The 19,873-nt window shown below is 35.6% G+C and overlaps 1 protein-coding gene across 1 annotated transcript in view; it reads left to right on the forward strand.

Moving 5' to 3' along the window:
• The window catches only part of DOCK4 (dedicator of cytokinesis 4), a 525,552-nt gene that overhangs the window by 213,574 nt on the left and 292,105 nt on the right, over nt 1-19,873 (forward strand). Inside the window, exons 2-4 of the mRNA XM_027838880.1 lie at nt 13,133-13,216; nt 15,983-16,023; nt 18,629-18,684. Of these exons, the coding sequence (XP_027694681.1) occupies nt 13,133-13,216; nt 15,983-16,023; nt 18,629-18,684 (181 nt within the window). The remainder of the gene's footprint in view (nt 1-13,132; nt 13,217-15,982; nt 16,024-18,628; nt 18,685-19,873) is intronic.

The raw sequence follows: 19,873 nt of genomic DNA on the forward strand, positions 1-19,873 counted from the left end.
CTACTTTTTCTACGGATTGACTAGTAAAGAACATATGAAATTTGTACATATTCTCACCATTTTTCCAAAATTATTTATTTTGATCATTACTCAATCCTTCCCCCCCCCAAAGTTTTTAGGGGAGCTAAATCAGAATTATAGGAATGTTACCTGAAAGCTGTTTTAAATTAATTTCTTTAACGGTTTATAAATTTGATAATGGCTTTTGATGTGCCAGTCAAGTGGTTTGGTTGATGATATCTTGTCTTTTGGTACCAAGTTTTCTTTCACTTGAGAGAAAAGCAATCTTTTTGCATCACACTTTCAATCCACATTTAAGTAATATTAATGGTAGCTAACCTAACCTGTGAATGATATGATGGGATTTTATAGTTACATTTGAAAATATACTGGTTAGGATGACTGTATGAAATTTTAAGAAATCTTAATGTCCTTCCTTTCACATCTTTATTATAGAATTTTAAGGAAGTACTTCTATATTTGATCTCTCATCACCTTCGAAGTACTCTATGTCAAGTATGGTGTTATATCAGAGGAAAAAAAGAGATTGATTTTTGTCCTTTTTTTCCCCTAGTGGACATGCTTGTTCCTCCCCTCTCCCCACTCCATTTTTTTTTTCACTTTTTAATTGTCATTTCCAAGACAAAGCAGAGAAATGGGCTCATTGTTGATATTATTCATGACTGTGAAAAGGAGCCTTGCTGAGATTGAGCCTCCTAATTTACAGGTCCCCAAATGTTTTTACTCAGTCTCCAAGGATATTATCTGTCTAGTTCCTTTGGGAACCTACTAAAAGAAAGACTAAAATCTCTTCTCCCCTTGCTTGAAAAAATGAGGGGGGCACTTGAGAGGCTGAGGAGTCATTTTGCCTATTTTCAGAAACTTTTCCTTGGTGGATGTTGGACTGGAACATAGCTGTTTCTCCTCTATTAGTTTTAAACCATTGATATATTAATAGAAGAATTGATACATGGTTTATTTCTTGCTTTCTGTTTGTAATGAGACTTCACTTCATAGAGAAATCAAGTGGTGTCTCTTAATTTTTGACTTGGAAATCAAAATAATGGTGAAGCTCTAATTGGTAGATCTTGGTGAACTCCTTTGTTTTTAAAGCGATCTTCCTTAGTCACATAGGGTGGTGGCTAAATGTCTCCAGATATAATGGAGAATGTTACCTTGTGATTGGCTTAATTTTTCTACTTATCTTGCAAGGCAAGTACTGGGTAAACCTTAAAACATTATGTAAATATGAGGTTTTATTTAAATTTTTTTGCCTTTTGGACCAGTCCTGGAATCTCAGAACTGCAGACTGACTAGCAGCTGCCTTGTAACATATGGTCCTTTAGAGTTGTTTGGGCCAGGAGAAGTTAAGTGACTTATCTAGGGTCACCCAGCCAGTATCAGAGGTAGGCAGGACTTGAATCTAAACCTCTTGGACTCTGAGGCTAGCTTTCTATCCTTTATGCCATGCTATATCTTATTATTTCCATTATGTGTTTATTTGTCTCTTTTGCCTAGGAGGTAAAGGAAATTGAGCTTAAAAGATGATTCCAACAGTTTTTCTATCACCTGTGCATGAAAGTAATGAAGAAATAAGTAGTTGGGATATATGTCAAGAATTGTCTGCAAAAGCTCGCTAGGCTTACATGTGACTGCCAGTTGGTAGCAATTTTTCCTTGAACCTTCTTCATCTTTGCTCCACTTTAAGACATCTCATTCTTCAGCACTAATAGCATTGACTTTGCCCTTGAGACAGAGGTATAGTTGATTTGGGGAGAGAATTGCTTTAGTCAGCATATGGTGCTTCCTTTGTAGAGTTGGTGACAGAGTTGGAGGGCTGGCAAAAAGTTTTATGTGGTGAATGTGGAATGTAACATTGAGCTCATTTCCAGATTCCCCCCCCCCTTTTTTAGTAAAATTCAATGGATGACATTTCTGGTAGCCGGGCAGTTTGCACTGCTTGTGGGCACAGCAGGGGGGCAATGACACTGGACAGAGCAGCTTGGCATACAGTGACCAGGAAGGGGATATTTCTTTTTTTTTTCTTAAAGTAAATGTTTTCAGTTAAATTCAAGTCTAGAAGGACACAGCTCAAATCTCATGTGATGGAAAGGTCTGTAATCACTGTACCTTCTTTCCTCTGAATATAGAAAAGCAAATTATTTTCAAGTAATAGCTGTGAGATGTCAGAAAATGATACACTCTAGAATTGATATCCTCTTCTCTTTTTCTAAAAAGCATTTTAGGGCCAGAAGGAACCTTATGAACTCTAGTTAATCCCCTGACTTTGAATAGAACCACACTTAACTGGGGCAGACAGATGAGAAAAAAGACATTCATTTGACCTTGTATATGATTCCAAGAGGAAAATGGCAATTAGGTATCCCCCTAAATGATTCCTATTCCCCCTCTTTTCTTACTTACTAAATATGTAGTGTTCCTAACATTAGATTAAAGAGTTATGGTAAGAGGTAATACACACAAGGAGAGAGGAAGAAATAAAGGGAGAGTGGGGAGAGAAAGTCAAAGGGAATAGAGACAGAATTCTATTATATAATTTAACATTTATTAAGTATCAATTTGTGCTAGGTGCTGTACTAGGCAGAGGAGATAAACACAAATAAGTAAATACAAAGTAATTTCATGAGAGAGTGCTAATAACTGAAAATGTGGTGTTTGAGCTGTACTTTGAAGGAAGCTCGGGGGCTTATGAAGTAGAGTGTTAAAAAAAAATCATGAAAGTGATCTTGTTACCTAATTCTTCCTGTGTTCATCTTTTTGGCCTGACTTGTTGATGAATGTTCTATGGTTCACCTAAGTTCTGGGAAATACATGAAATTGAGATTTTCCATTATAACCATCTGTTTCTGTACTCAAGTTTTGAAAGAAGCAAGGACTCTTAAGAGGTAAAGGAGATGAGGGAGGACATCTCAAGTGGGGGGCAAATGGGTCTTCCCCATGAACAAAGAATGATTTTTTATGTGCACAATGTGAAAAGGACCTGGAATTACACAAGGACCTTTATTGTCCATCAAAAAGCACAGGGACACAGTCTATAATATTATATTGGAACATTGGATTGATACATTGGAAACAGAACTGTGTGGATTATCAGATGATATGAGTTTTAGATGAGGCTCTACCACAAACTATTTTTTGTTTGTTTTTTCAAGGTAGTCGGGGTTAAGTGACTTGCCCAGGGTCACATAGCTAGTAAGTGTCAAGTGTCTGACCCTGAATTTGTACTCAGATCCTTCTGACTCCAGGGCCGGTGCTCTATCCCGTGTTACCTAGCTGCCCCCACAAACTAGTTGTTTATCTCTGATCAAGTGATGTACTTTTACAGGGTTTGGTTTAGCATTTTAATAATGGTATAACAGTTTATAGATTTTGCTTTTTTTCTGTTTGCCTTTCTTTGTACTATACTGTATCAAGCCTTTCTAGCAACTTAGTGGATCAGAACATGCTACTTAATAGGGCCAAAGGTAATTCCACACTTTTGTTCATTTCCTCAAATGATACCATAACTGTAATGCTTTACAGCTTACAACTTGTTTCATATGTTATGCTTGTTTGATGCTCATAACTTGTTTTGGAGAGCAACTGGTAACACATTTTACAGATGAAGAAACTGAGATTCAGAGAGGTCAGATGACTTGCCTGAGGTTTGTTTCTACTAATGTGTCTTCATTGTCCCATCTCCATTCCACAGAGGAGCATTGTTTGTTTTATTTTGTCTTTGTATCCCCAGTCATAGTGCTTGACACATAGTAGACACTTAACTGAAATTGAATCATAATGAAATTAGAATGCTAATAAATGATGGAGCTGGAGGATGAACCCAACCAAGTGCAGTTCTCTTCCCATTGCACCATTCCCCCTCTGCCACAGAAGTGTCTTCTGTTAACGAAAACTGCCTTGTGATCCTTGTTGCATAGGATAGCTTTTTTTTTTTTTTTTAGGCAATTGGGGTTAAGTGACTTGCCCAAGGTCACACAGCTAGTAAGTGTCAAGTGTTTGATCTGAGGCCAGATTTGAACTCAGGTCCTCCTGACTTCAGGGCCGGTGCTCTATCCGCTGCGCCACCTAGCTGCCCCTTAGAATAGCTATTGTTCCCTGGTTCTTCCTTTCCAATCCAATGGTGGTTCTTCCCTCCCCATGCATCTACCCCCTTAGTCTGTTGATAGCTATCAGAAAGGATACTGTCTTATGCCTCAGTACTCCCTGACCTCTTTTCTTCCACTCCAGAATATTTGATGCATGCTGTTCCTCCTTCTTTCCCCTCTAGCTTCTACTAATTACAGTTAAAACAGGGGTTTTTTTTTGCTCCTTGTGGCAACAGAATACACATTTCCTTAAATCTGTTCCTTTTTCCTATCTTTTCCAACCCTTGTCCAATAGGATAGGTAGGATAGAGGCTAGACCTGGGATTTTATTAGTAGAGAATATTTCCTGGTGAGGAAATTCTATCTACCAATGTAACTTGGCACCCTTTCTCCAACTTAAAGTCACTGAGAGGTTAATTGCCTTGCTTAGGATTACGCAGCCGTTATGTGTCAGAGGTGGGACCTAAAACCAATCCTTTCTGGCTTTGAACTGGTTCTCTATCCACTACACTATGTTACTTCTTAACCCTTACCCAGTAACACCATAAAAAGTCTACTTCTTACTTAATTCCCCTTATAAACCCCAGACATCCTAATTTTTACTGAGGTATAGGAGCAAATGTTAGGGAGATAGCTCTATTAAGCAAAAGAAAAGTCATCTATTTGAAGTTAAATTTGACACAATAAAAAACTGGAGCCATTAAGCCATGAAATACCTCCAAAGGTCCATTCAAGAATTTCCACGAAAGTCTCACTTGCCTTCTGATCCTCCCCCAGTTAATGTTGCCTTTTTTCAAGCATCAGTATTCAAAAGAAAAAGATTTCCTCTTCAGTGCTATTTTAAAATTGGTATTGTTTCATGACAGTATAGCTGTACAGTTGTACAAAATCGGAGTTCTATTAACCAAGGTGGGCATTGAAGAGAGGCACTTTATGTGTGATCAGCAACAAAACAAATAAATCATTAGTGTGAGAGGATGTGCTTTAAATAACATATATAATTTAACAAATTAGCTTTTAGTGTATAACCTGTATAAAATTGAGGAATAATGAAAATTAAAATAAATAAAAATACTGACTTTCTATTACAAGGCTAATTAGTAACATTATCACTGCATGTAATAGATCTTTAATCTAGATTTGGAAATGCCATCCAATGACACAGGTCACAACCCATCACTGACTCCCTGTCTTAGGGAGCTCTTGTCCACACCCTCCAATAACTTTACCATGAGGAGTTTACTCAAAACGTCTGACTCCTTCCTTGATTCCCCCTCCCTGTGCCCCGACATTGGGAAGATAACAGTGGAGAAACCTGACTCTCCACATATGTTCCTTTGAACTCACCACAGCACTAGTACATCTTTACTTCTTATCATACAATTGCTTGATGACTGCTTTTACTCCTGTACTTCTTCCAGATTTCTTGTTAATTATATGGTACCCTCTGTTGAGTAGTATACTCTGCTGTTAGTTATACGGCACATTTTCCATGTGCTCACTCAGTGTCTTCTCTGATATTGATTTTTTTAATTCTGTAGACACTGTTTTGTTCTGATGCCTTGCTGCCATACTGCAACTGATAGAATGCTAGAATTTAGAAAATGGTGTTTTTCTCACGTAAGAAACTTGAGGTTATTAAATGAGCTTCACAATTTCTCAGAAGCAATCTGTACCCCTCTCTTCTTCCTGTTTAACTCTGGGCTGTAATTGTGCAATTATCCTGTCTGTTCCAGGATCCATGGGATGTTGATCAAGTGCTTGCTGTAGTATGAATGAGAGATATTTTTCATCCATTTTTTTTCATCCATTTTGGTCTATCTGGTGTGGATTAGGTCAAACTGCTAGTTTGATTAAATATATATTTCTTCCTGGAGATTCAACATGGTTTAGGGGTTTGTTATAGTCAACATAATGCCATACATATGAAAGATAATATATTTTAAATTGCTTTCCATTTTAAATTATAAATCCCTAGAGAGCAAGAATAGAGGGTACTCAACTTTTATTCCCTAGAACTTTCAAGATGATAATTTCCATGAAGGTATTGGTTATCTTTTATTAAAACTTCATACTTCTTCTAGGACCAAGTTGAATTCTCTGCATATAATAGGTGAGAGGCCAACTGCTGTAGTGACTAGAATTTAGGAGTTCTGGGTTCAAATTTCATCTTAGACAGTTAGCCGCTGTGTGATCATGAGCTAAATAACAGTCTTTCAGAACACCAATTACCTCGTCTATAAAATGTGCATAATATTACTTTCATAGGTTTCTTGTGAACATAATGCTTTATAAACTTCAAAGTGTTATATAAATATATCAATAATTAATGATAATTAAAGTTGGAAATGCCAAGTAGATATAGATCCTAAATACATGGAATATTTTAAGTGACCATGAATAATATTCACCAATTTGGAAGAGTGATTTATCTTGCATTGAATCATCACTTTTATACAAGTTTTGTTAATTAATTTAGATTTTTGAACATCATAGAGTTCTGGTAATGGTAACTGACATTTATATTATTTTAAGATTTATAAAGAAAGGGGTTTTACATTTGCATGCTTTTATCCTTATAGCTGTCTTTCAAGATAGGTAACAAAGATATTATCTCAATTTTATTGATGAGGAAACTAAGACTCAGAAAAGTATTAAATTGCTGCTTTTTAAGTACATAGCTTTTTCACTTCAAAAGTTTAGTTCTTTTAAAGAATAGAAAGTGAATGTAGAACTTTGAATGATAGGGTAGTTTTATTATGACTGAGAGATGATCTCTCTCTTTCTCTCTCTTTCTCTCTTTCTGTTTCTTTGGTTTTGGTTAGGAAATAGTTGCAAAATATTGTATACTTTCCTAGCTTGCTCAAAGCTATTCAATTTTAATATGTTGGCAATCAGCATTCTCTGTTTATTTAAATGAATATCATAGCAGATGATAATAGTGGATATTTGTGAAATACCATTCAAAGATATAATGGAAATGTGAGGGAGTGGTTGATCTCAGATTTTTAAACACTTCACTTTAAATTAGGCTTATTGAAATGTTTATTAATCCACAGGAAACAAATGGGGAGAATGGGAAGAGATGAATAAAACTATGTGTAATTTTTCTATGCAATTGAAGGTTTTTATCAAGTCTTTGGTGGCAAAAGCAGAGCTGCCACTTATGTTGCCCATTTTAAAAATTAGTTTTTCATATTTTTACATTGCGATAAGTTTGAAGGGGACAGGGGTGTAGGATATACTCCTACCACCACTGGAACTCTTTCTTGTGACAAAGAGTAGCAATTAAGCAACCATGTACAACATTAGAGTTGGTACTTGAGTAGCAGGATTTTTGAAACATTTTACATACACAGTCTCAGTAAGCCTGACAACAACTCTGTGAGGTAGGTGTTTGCTATTATCTCCATTTTTTTCAGATGAATTAACTGAGGCAGATGGAGGTTTTGACTTGCCCAGAGTCACACAGCTTATTTATGATGTAGGATTCAAATTTTAAGAGCGTATAGATCCCTAATCCAACTCTCTAGCCAGTCTTACTGCCTCTGGATGATAATATTCAGTTCTTTTTAGTTCCCTGCTCTCTCTGTCTTGAAAAGAGAGCTATATTTCTTTATATTTTCTCTGGAACTGTTGCTGGTATTTTAGCTACTCAAGAGTTTGAGATTAGGGATGTGCTGAGTTAGGGATTTCTCTATTTACATTGTTTTAGCCAGTGTGTGTATGTGTGTGTGTGTGTGTGTGTGTGTGTGTGTTTATTTCATATAAGTCTCCCCACATTTATTTGAATTCCTCACATTAACCATTTCTTATTACACCATATTGTTCCATTACATTAATATACAACTGTGTTTTTTTTTCACCATTTCTTGAATGATGGGCACCCCCTTTGTTTCCAGTTGGGTTTTTTTTTTGCTGTTATAAAGAGTATAGCTATAAATTTTCTCTCTGACTTTTGTTACATTGATCTACTTTTTTGTTTTCTAACCAGCACCAAATATCATTTGTGACTCTGTTTTATAATACACTTTAAGGTTTGACAATACTGTATCACCTTCATTCATATTTTTTTCTCATTGGGGATGATCTCCAGTTATTCTGATCTATATCTTGCCACTGGACCCAGATGGCTCCAGAGGAGAAAGTGACGCTGGTGACTTGGCACAGCCCTCCTCACTTAAATCCAATTTACTTGCAAGTCATGGCATCACCTTCCTGGTGTCATGGTCCTCTTTGAGAATGAAGGACGAACGACAACAATTTTTCTTATTATTCCCTTTGAGATTACAGAACTTTTATTCCTTCAAACTAATTTTGTTATTGGTTTTAGTTTTATAACATACTTCATTAGGTAATTTTATTCATATGGAAGTAAAACTGTAGATTAATTTTGATTGTATTGTAATTTTTATTATATTAGCATGACCTAACCATGAGCACTGAATAACTGTTCAAGTACTTCACTGTCCCTTAATTACTCCTAATCATATTTATGAGTTAATTCCTTTGTGATTTTTCTTTTTATAGCTATCAGTACATATTAAAAAATGAAAAGCAAACTAAAATCCTGTGATAGTTTGCCTGGCTTAGATCATCTTTCTTTGAAAGATGTGCATTTGAGAGCTGTGAAATGAGAATTGGTATTTATTCTACAAAAAGGAAACCACTATTTCACAATGAAACAGAGCAGAAAATTCAGTTTATTCTGTAGCTTTTTTTTTTTTATTGCAACACACTTGTGGACTAGCAAGGGGATTTACTAGAAAGGCTTTATCTAAGACTCCCTCTGGCAATGATAAATGAAATGAGAGTAGATTGTTGGAAATATTATCTGAGCCTTTATTGAAGATTGTTATCTTGTTTTTTCTTTAGTACTTCTTGCCCTTTCCCTACACCACTTCTCTGAGTAGATTACGTTCTCCTGCAAACATGAGCAATTATGATCTAGGGGAAAGACTTAGCTTCAGATCCACTGACCTTTTGCTTAGAACTACCTTCCTCTTTGTACTTCCTCTTCTGTCTTGGAGCTGGCATCTCAGGGCTTCTTGCACTGGCTTCAAGCTGAGTGTCTAGTTGCAATAAAGTCACTTTGATCCTTTGAATGCCCATTACCATTCATGGGTGTACAGACCAAAGCCAATGTGTTGGATAACTTCCAGAAGTGTGTTGCTTTCACTCCAGTTCAGCAAATGTTTATCTTGATGCAGTGAATGGAGCACTGGGCTTGGAGGAAAACTCAACTCCCGCCTCAGACACATACTAGCTGTGTTACTCTGGGCAAGTCACTTCATCCTGTTTGCTTCAGTTTCTCATCTGTAAAATGAGGAAGAGAAGGAAATGGCAAACCACTCCAGGATCTTTGCCATTAAAACTCCAAATGGGGTCATGACTCTTTCATAGTCAGACAAGACTGAAACGACTGAACAACAATAAATATGTGTTCACTAGTTGTAATATAGGCCTCAGTTTAACATTGTTATTGGTCATCCTGGCCATACTCTCAAGAGTTTGCTGACCAGCATGTTCACTAAGTTCATTGAATTCCCTGTCTTATGCGTGGGGATAAACTCCTATAACCCTCACACCCTTTTTTCATTGTCTTTTCCTATTCCTTTATTTTGCTGAGGGGTCAGGTATCCATGTGAAGTTCTGAACATCTTCCAGCTATGAATACCAAGTTGTGTCATACTCAAAAGGATTCAGCAGGAGGGGTCTTAGACTAATGCATTTTTAGGGTGTGGGTAGTAGAGCTTTATTTTTGAAATTCACCATCACATATGAATAGGCCTATGCCTGTATGTAAGATTGTGTTAGATAATTTATGGAACTAAAACCTTCCATAACAAAACTGATCTATAATGATTGGTATGCTACTTCCTATCTGCTGAGAAGTTCATGATAGCTGAAAGGAGCCAGAGATGTAATTTATTCCAATATATTAATTTTACAAATGAGGAAAATGAGGACAGAGTTGAAGTGACTTGCTGCTTATCCAGTTAGTTGCTAGTTCTCATTGACTCTACTTTCATAATTTGTCCCCCTTCTGTCTACTCACATGGCCTGCACCCTAGGGAATTTTCTGCTTTTTCACTGTATTGCTCTCATTGCCAACATCCTAGAATAGTATGATAATCTCTGTATTCATCTCTCTGTCTCGGTTGAATCTCTCCTCTGTCCATTTCATTCTCCACACAGATGCCAAAGTGATTGTTTTTAAAAACACAGGTCTGACTGTGTCACTCCTCTTCTAAATAAACTCTGATAGCTCCCTACTACCTCTAAGATCAAATACAAAATCCTCTGGCAACCTACCATTCCAGCCTTGCTCTGTATTACTCTTTACTCACTTTCATTCCTTCCAACCAGTATAATTTCTCACAGTTCTTCACACGTGGCACTACTCTGTCTTCCTCTTAGTATCTTTGTTCAACCTATCTTCTATTTCTGGAATGTATTCTTACCCCCCTCATTTCCCTCAAAACTCAGCGTAAGTGTTGTCTTCTTTATGAGGCCTCTCCTCAACCTCCAGCCACCCCCAGTGCCAAATAACCTTTGGTTTATTTTTACATGATTTTGTAAATACACATTGACTTTCCTTGAGGACAAGGACTACTTTATTTTTGTCTCTTCAGCCATCATTTAGCACATTGCCTATCACATAGTAGGTCCTTAGTAAATGTCTCTTGGTTGACTGGTTGCCCAAAGTCAACAGATAATAAATGGAAGGATCAAAATTTTAACTCAGTTTCTCAGACTGCACTTCCTACACTCTTTCAGTTTCACCACAATGGCATTCTTTGGTTTTCAAGGAACTGTACTTTGTTCAGTGAGGTGAATTCTAAATGAGAATTTTTTGAAGTCAATCTGAAGTGAATTTTATGTTTGTTTTTATAACGCTGGCCCCACATATGAGAAATTTTTAGGGGAAAACATCATATGAGATAATCTGCCACAAAGTGGAAATTTGTCTTGATTTTTCTCCTCAACAAAAAGTCTACATTTTGACAAAAATAGTCAGCAACATTAGGCAATGCTGGGTATTTCTGGTTACAGCTGAAAGACATGACATCATAACCCAATGTTTCCCTAAATTATTTTCATTTGGTAGTCATGCTAGATCTGTTTCCTCTTGATTTAACTCTCATGTGTTTGAGTATTATATTCTAATTCCTGGTATTAGTTTTAGTTCAAATTCATAAAGGGACTTGACAGTCCTCTTGAGTTGGTTGTTGGAACATTTTTATTTGCCCAATTTATCATTTGTGGAGGGACTAGTGTTGTTTCCAACTTGGAGAACAAACAATGATTTGTATTTTTAAGTTTAGCTTATAACATTAAACATTCAGAATAAAATGACAAAAGTCAGTTTTTATCTTTTTTTAATCCAGGTAGTGTGGCATAGAAGAAAGAGCATTGGGAGTTGGATTGAAAGACCTGTGTTCAAATTATGATAATGATAATTTCTATGAAATTTATTATTGTTGTTCAATCATTTCAGTCATGTCTTGACTCCTTCATGACCCCATTTAGGGTATTCTTGGCAAAGATACTGGGCTTGTTTGCCATTTATTTCTCCAGTGGGTTAAGGCAAACAGAGGTTAAGTGACTTGCCCGGAGTCACACAGCTAATAAGTATCTGAGGCTGGATTTGAACTGTTGAACATGAGTCTTCCTAATGCCAAGCCCAGTGTTCTACCCATGCAAGGAGTGGAGCTGATAGCCAAACAAATGAAGAGATCTCTCCTGATGGAGGTGGGGAGTAAGGAGTCCCCAGCCAGGAACCTAGCCTTAGTCTCTGACCCAGAGGCTCTGGTTCCTGCTGAGATAAGCGCGATGAGAATGGAGAAGGGGAACAAATTTGCCAGAGACTAGGAAATTCCTACTAGTAATAGCCTCAGGCTTATCCTTTTTTTGGTGTTGTTATTGTTCAATTATTTCTACTCTTCTTGACCCAATTTTGGGGTTTTCTTGGCAGAGATACTGGAGTGGTTTGCCATTTCCTTCTCCAGCTCATTTTACAGATGAGGAAACTGAGGCATACAGGGTTAAGTGACATGCCCAGAGTCACACAATTATTAAGTATCTGAGGCTGAATTTGAACTCCAGTCTTCCCTACTCCAGGCCTGGCATTCCATCCCCTGTACCACTTAACTGCTCACTCTATGAAAATAACCTTCAGTAAATCATTTCAGCAATCTGTGCCTCATTTTTCAATCTGTAAAATAAGGCAGTTAGATTTAATGGTTTCTAAGGTCCCCTGTGTTCTATGATCCTATAAGTTGACTTTCTTGGACTTGATAGTTCTTCAGATGTTTTGGATTTTTTTTTCACAATAGGTAGATAAAAGCTATTTGTAGGTTCATCTTAGGGCACTTGTTGGGTATTTTCCTCCTCCTTTGCTGTATTTAGCCATATTTTCTACCTTTGCCTCCTTTCTGACTGTTAAAATAAAAGTCATTTTCTTTCATTCTGGCTCTAAGTATCCTTATGTAAACCCATGAGACTGGTATCCTCTGTGCCACATTTTTTTCTTCTGTTCTTCTGCCCCAACTTTTACCCTAACAGCCAATTGCTGAATGTTGCTATTTCTTTTTCTTTTTCTTTTTTTTTTTTTTACAAACCCAATCCCTGATTATTTCACAGGATCAATTTTGGGCCACTCAGGGTGACTGGTACTATCATACAACTGCTTAGGAGTCAGGACCATAGATTCTTTTAACAAATATACCAAAAAATATTTTTTAGTTGATATTCTAACTTATAAAGCCCATGGGAACATCATTGATTCTTTTGAAATGTGTTTTTGAAAAGCATTTTATTGAGTCTGTAAATTAGAGCAAATTGTTTATACATAATTTCCCTACAAAATACAAATATTTAAAATGTGTCTTCAAAGTTGCTTATTATCTAAGTGCTTATAAACTCATTCCCATTCTCTAGTTTATAAACATTTAACAACAAATGGTATGCCTTTTTTTTAAAACTGGAAAATTAGATGACATGCTATAAATTATCTTTTACAGTCATTGCCAGTTTTCGAGGAACAGTCCCATATGGCCTATCATTGGAAATTGGAGACACTGTTCAGATCCTGGAGAAATGTGATGGTAAGTGTGCTATTGGTCACAATTGATTTGGGCTGACATGGACTGTCATTTCATTTTGTACTTTGTAACATTTATGAAATTTTTCCTAAACACAAAACTAATGTCTGTTTAAGTTTTATAGGTCACAGAGAGACACTTAGTAAGAGATTTTCCCTCCCTATCTATATAAGGTCAGAGAAAGTAAAAATCAATTTACAATTTGTGATTTTTAAAATTTGTCACTTTTATTGTTTCTTCTTCGTTTTTGCTAATGTTAAGAAGTACTACTCTGACAGTGTGCCTGACTCAGTATGTCAGACTAGATGCCATTTGTGGTATCCTAGAAGGTTAGTGCTTAAAAATCATCTGTAGTAGTTTCTTCTTTGTATAGAAGAGGAGATGGTTACAAAAAGATTATAAAAATAACTTGCTAGTTGCTGTCCACAATGGGGTAAGAGCCTTTGTCTCCAACCTGCTAGCTCAGTGTTTTCTACCTAAAACTTTCACATCTGAACACAAGAAAATATTTACAGCAACGATGTAAACTACTTGCTTTATTTTGTGAACTAACCTTAAAATTCTTCATTTATATGGTATGTGGATATCTAAATTGTCAGACAGTTATGTTCATGTGCTTAAAAAACTGTTATATAACATTGGCACATGAAAAGTTTATATCTAATTTCCCTCTAAGACAATTTACTTAAGAAATTTTCTAATAAAGGAAGGCCTTATTGTAACATAGCTCACTAGTACTTGGATTCACATTTACACGACTTGAATAATGTTTGCTAAGGAAAATGACTAAATTCAATAAAAGGCTGGCATACAAGAAGAAGCAACATAATGTAGTGACAGAAGATCCTTCCAGGAGTTGGGAAGATCTAAGTTCAAGTCCAGTTTCTAACATATATTAGGTCTGTGACCAGGACCATAATGTCACTTCACCTCAATGCCCCCAGGCAACTCTCCACATTCTAACCAAATTGCTAAATTTTTACACTGGGAGTTTTCCACACCTAAGAAATCCCAAGTCTAAAGCAACTTCCAAGAAAAACAACAACAACAACAACAACATTGCTTCATGTTTCAAAATAGCCCTTCGAGGAAAGTTATGTGTAATGAACAAAATTTATGAATGTATTTAATTATGGCTTCCATTTTATTTTAAGTTAGGTCATAGGATCATAGCTTTATGACCTCAGAGGCCATCCATCAAGTCCAACAACCTCATTTTTGCAGATGGGGAATCTGAGAGATTAACTATCTTTCCCGGGGTCCCACACCAACTAAGCGTCTGAGGCAAGATTTGAACCTAGGTCTTCCTGATTCCAAATCTAGTGACCTGTCTACTGCACCAACATGCAAATCTGCTTTATTACTGTCTGTAAGCAAAGAAGTTTTTATATTTAAATGAGTAAGTTTTGAAAATGAAAAAGTATAAAGGAGAAACAAGGCAACTTTTATTTTTCATGTCTAATAGAATGTATACATTATTACCTATTCATGTTACTCTTTAGGACTTAAATTCTGAAATATAAAGTTGGCAACATTTATAAAAATTGTTTCTAAAATAAAATGTTTCAAGGTATTCTTAAGTTCTCCTTAATCATTTACAAAACATTCTTACAAAAAAAATCCACTTCATACTATCCAGTTTTAATTACATATCAATATTAATTGTTTATAACCTCCATTTTTATCAGTTGCAAACATATTTTTCCCCTTAAAAACAGTATTTGGCTAGTGATTTGGCTAATTTGTAGGTCAAGTAATATTGCTAAAACCCTAAAACTCATGTTTAGCTTACTCGGATAATGAGTGAGTGCACTATGCTCACGAAGCTTTCATCAGGGATAGGTTCTATCTGTACTTGAGGCAGGTGACTTCACTTTTTCTTATGATCATAGGTTAACCAGCTTGTCATTTTACTTGGTTTGCACTTGGTCACAAGAGGGATGTGGCTGAAATAACAAAAGTAGAACAGTTCAAATTTCTCTCTATCCATGAGAAAACAGTCCAAAGCCCATGTCATACTACTGAAGATGCATCCTGAGCAATGTCTTCTGCCTGTGTGTCTCAAGCATGCTAGAGATAGAGCCTTTGGTAACCTGGCTATCTACCTTTTCAAGCCAATGTAAAGAGACTCCCCTATAACCAGAATTGTAAAAAGATTGACTGCATCCTCATTATTTAATCTGTTGATAAAGTAGATGAGACTCCAAAAATAGGTCTGAATAGAAATGCTGATGCCAATCCTTACTCATGCCCCATCTCATCTATCCATCTTAGGCTTCTACCAGTAGTCCTTTGCGTCAAGAAGAGATTTTGTTCCTATAATCAATATCTGTCTGGTTCATGTCCTTCAGTTCCATTTTTGTCAAGCATAGGACTGAGGAGTAGTGGTGAAAAAAGGAAGAAAGCTACAGGACATAATACTATTGCATATTACAATATAAAGAGAAACTTTGGAGGTCTCTTAAATTCTTTCTGCTTTCTTGACCAGACTTCCAGATGAGACATGGGTACTTTGAAGTCAAAAGTTTTTTAAGGACAAAAGACTTTAAATATGATTGTAATTAATTTTCATTTATTTGTAGTCTTTTGTTAACACAGGTTATACTTAGATTAGTAATTCCCAGGATTTAATTTATTGCATTTTAATAAATCTCATACTTTTACATATTTTCTTTATATATGTAGACTATCTCCCCATTGGTAAGGACAGAAAGAGTTATTGTTCTTTTCATTCTTTTGGTTTATCAAAATATAATTATTTCTCCACAGGCTGGTACAGAGGATTTGCCTTAAAAAACCCAAATATCAAGGTAAAAACACTTGTTTCTAACTCTAGTCCTAAGCATTTTTGAACAAAAATATTTTTATTTGAATTATATGTTTGGTTGAGATAGTGGGGATTGTACATGACAACAGTAATGGAGATTTAAATAATTTTAAAAACTCCTTTGAACTTGGATTATATTTTAGGATGGTGACCAAATGTTAATCCTATGTGGATCTTGTGGATTGATCTGGGGGACCTTAGTAAGCTCATTATGCATAAACATAATGACTAGCATGTTAGATTGCTAGAAACCAAAAAGGAGAGCTGGGGAATGCATTAAAAAATTAATATCAGCTAAATATTTTTGACCATGAAAAAATATTTTTGGTATTACTTGTCAGATATATTGGTGAGGGAAATATATATACATATATATGTATACATATTTACATATATATGTATACACACACATATACACACACACTCACTTACATATCTATCTATATCTATACCTATATATTTTTTTCCTTCAAGTTTTATTCCACACAGATGGAAGAGATCTCCTGGGTTGCGGAGATAAAAATGTAGGAAAGCCTCATTCCTGATAGCAGTGACAAAAATTGGGGTTCATTATCCTTTATATATTCATATGAATCCTTATTAGAAATTGAATAATAAATGTCACCACTGCAGTGCTAGATTTGTGTAGTCTAGTGGTTCTCAAAGTGTGGCACTCCACATACACCCCCCCCCCCATTCAGGGAGTCCACAGGGTCGAAACTATTTTCACAATAATGCTAAAATATGTTAATATCTAACATGGTAAATATCAATAGATATAATCAAAATAAACAAAAACTTCAAAGAAGTTTTGCAGAGATGAATGACTGGGGAGCAAAGCCTTTTCTTATTTTTATCCAAGCTTCACTGTTATACTTCACTGTTATACGCTCAGTTTCAATTGTTTTGCTGCTATTGTTTCTTCATTTACATTGTCTTTGTGGCATTGTTTTCTCTAGTTTGGCTTATTTTACTTTGTATCAGTTTGTAGAAGTTTTCTCATGCTTCTTTGTAGTCATCAAATAAGTCAGTGTTACATTACATTTGTTTATCCAGTTTGTTTATCCTTCCTCAAATGAAGGGCATGTACTTTGTAGTTCTTTGCTACTGCAAAGTGTTGTTTTACATCTAATCTTTCTCCTCTCTCCCCCTACTTCCCGTATAATTTCTTTTATCCATTTTTGTAATCTAATACATTTCCCCTTTTTTCCAATCTGTCATTTAATGGCCAGTTAATTATTAGTACTGGTATGTAAACTTTATAGTATTTTTCATTTTAAATACACATACCCAATACTTTTTAATATAAGATGCCTGCTTTAAATATACTCTTCCTCCCATTTTTTCTAATTCTGCTTAGTAATTTTATTTCTTAAAGCTTACTCTGAAGGCAAAGAGAACCTAAGGGACATAACATTATCTCACTTCATTTCCTACTATACACTGACCTAAAGTTGTCATTTATCATTTGCCACCCGATGCAAATCGAGCTTCAATTTTTAATTGGATTTGAAAAAAAATGAAAAAAAGTCTATCCAGACAATTGCCATCTTTTCACTATCCATGAGGTCCTTTCTTCCAGTTCTTCTCTTTGTTAAGTCTGTTACATTGAGATAAATACAAATAATGGGAAAGAGGTACGGGTGACTATTTTATACCTATTTCCTAATATTGAATGTGCTTTTTAAGATTCTATTTTTAATTCAGTGATAAAATATTCAACTGGCATTTGTTTGCCTGAATATTTCATTGCATTTGTCACTTGATGACAGGTTGAAAAACCTTTAGGAGTTTCAGTCATCTAATGGACAAGAAAGTTGCTTCTCTTTCTCTCCTTTTGACATTTCCCATTTGTTTTCTCTTTGTTGTCAACAAAACAAAGCTGTGCATTAATATAGCTTCTGGGCACTCATCAGCAGCAGTGGCATGAAAAGCCTTAGCTGATGCTGCGTTGTCAGCAAATACTAGCTATAACTTGTTATGCATGTATGTATGTACACATGGGCATGTATGCACATATGTACATAGGTATGTACACATATACACATGTGTATGTACATACACACATACATGTGTGTATATTTGTTTGTGGCCCTCAGTGACTAGTGGTCATGTTTGAATGTGCATCCCAATGGAACGATGGGCTAGACTGGGAGGGTGAAAGTCAAAAGTGTTCCAGTAAAATACTCTAAAATGTATAAAGTTTTCCATTCTAACATAGAGGGTTAAAACTTGTCTATAAAATAATTGATCATCTCATATTTTGAATCTATCTGAATAATACTATTTCTTTCTTGAAGGCTTTATTCTTTAGTTTTAATTTCTGTTGAAGTATTTACCTAAATTTGAGAACTAGTAATTATTAAAAGGGTTTGAAATGAGAACAACTAAACTGGAATGACTAGAATCTGGTTATATAGATTACATGGTAACAGTTTTTAGATTTTTTTTCCCCATTCATGGTAGCTTTGTTGTCTTGTGGCTGGTTTTTTTCATATGACTTGTGAAAACCAGTCCTGCCTTCATCATAAGCAGCTGGCTGCAGGATCTTTGGGGAATCTTAATTAAAACTATTTTTTCTTTTCCAGGGTATATTTCCTTCCAGCTACATTCACTTGAAAAATGCATGTGTTAAGAACAAAGGGTAAGAAATGAATTTTAGTTTTTAAGATCTGCTTTGGAACTTTTATAGGTTTTGTATTTAGCACAAAGAAGAAATTCTTGGAGATAATAATAATAATATTAATAAATACAACAATCATAATAGCATCTTTCATTTATATAATGCTTTAAGGTTTGCAAAGTACTTTAGAAATACTATCTGATAATATCCTTACAACAACCATGGGGGGTAGGTGTTTTTATTATCCCTATTTTTACAAGGTGTGACATCTGAGGCAGACAGTGGTTAAATAAGTTGTCCAATGTCACAAAGGTAGTGTCTAAGGCTCTCTTGGAACTCAGGTCTTCCTAACTCCAGGTTCAGTGCTCTGTCCATTGTACCACCTAGCTGCCTATGCAAGTGGTATTTTTAAGTTGTTATGTACATTGCAAGGTACTAGATATTTTCTACTGTAATGGTTAATGTGGTAGAAGGAACCAGAATCAAGGCTTGGTCTACTGTGATTTCAGCGGAATGATTATTAATATTAATAATAGCTAGCATTTATTAAACAACTAGTATGTGTAAGGTATTGTGTTCAGTGCTTTTCAAATATTGTCTTGTTTGATTCCCACAACAACCATGGAAAGTGGGTGCTGTTATAGCTACTTTATAGCTGAGGAAACTGAGGCATACAGAAGGTAAGTGACTTGTCCAAGGTCTCACATCTAGTACATTTCTGAGGCAGTTTTTTAACTCACATCCTGATTCTACCAAGCTGTATTTATTATTATTGTTGTTATAATAATAATTATTATTATTAGTTGTTGTTGTAACAGTAGCAGTAGTAATAGTTGTAGTAGTAATGACAATTGAACTATTGAATCTTGCAGTAATGTAAGCCCTAGATGTAGATTTTGTCTACTTTTGTCATTAATTATGAATAAACCATGCCTGGCTCAAATCTTTTTATAAAGTGTGGATGAGAGATAGCGTAGCATATGGGATTTAGTTGGCCTTGGAATGAAGAAGACCTTTGTTCGTGTCTTTCTTCTGACATGAACTGCCTTAAGGGCTGTGTGGCAGTCACTTAGTTTTTCAGTGCCTCTACGTGCCTCTGTAACACTATAAATGCCAATTGAATTGCCAGTCTGCATGAATAAGGTAACAGTGGGAGCTCCCTACTTCAATGAAGTCATAGTCCAACCTTATCCTTTCCCTCCAAAAAAGA

The sequence above is a fragment of the Vombatus ursinus genome, unplaced genomic scaffold (genome assembly GCF_900497805.2).
Source record: "Vombatus ursinus unplaced genomic scaffold, bare-nosed wombat genome assembly UNPS02014830.1, whole genome shotgun sequence".
In the NCBI taxonomy this organism is placed as follows: Eukaryota; Metazoa; Chordata; class Mammalia; order Diprotodontia; family Vombatidae; genus Vombatus; species Vombatus ursinus.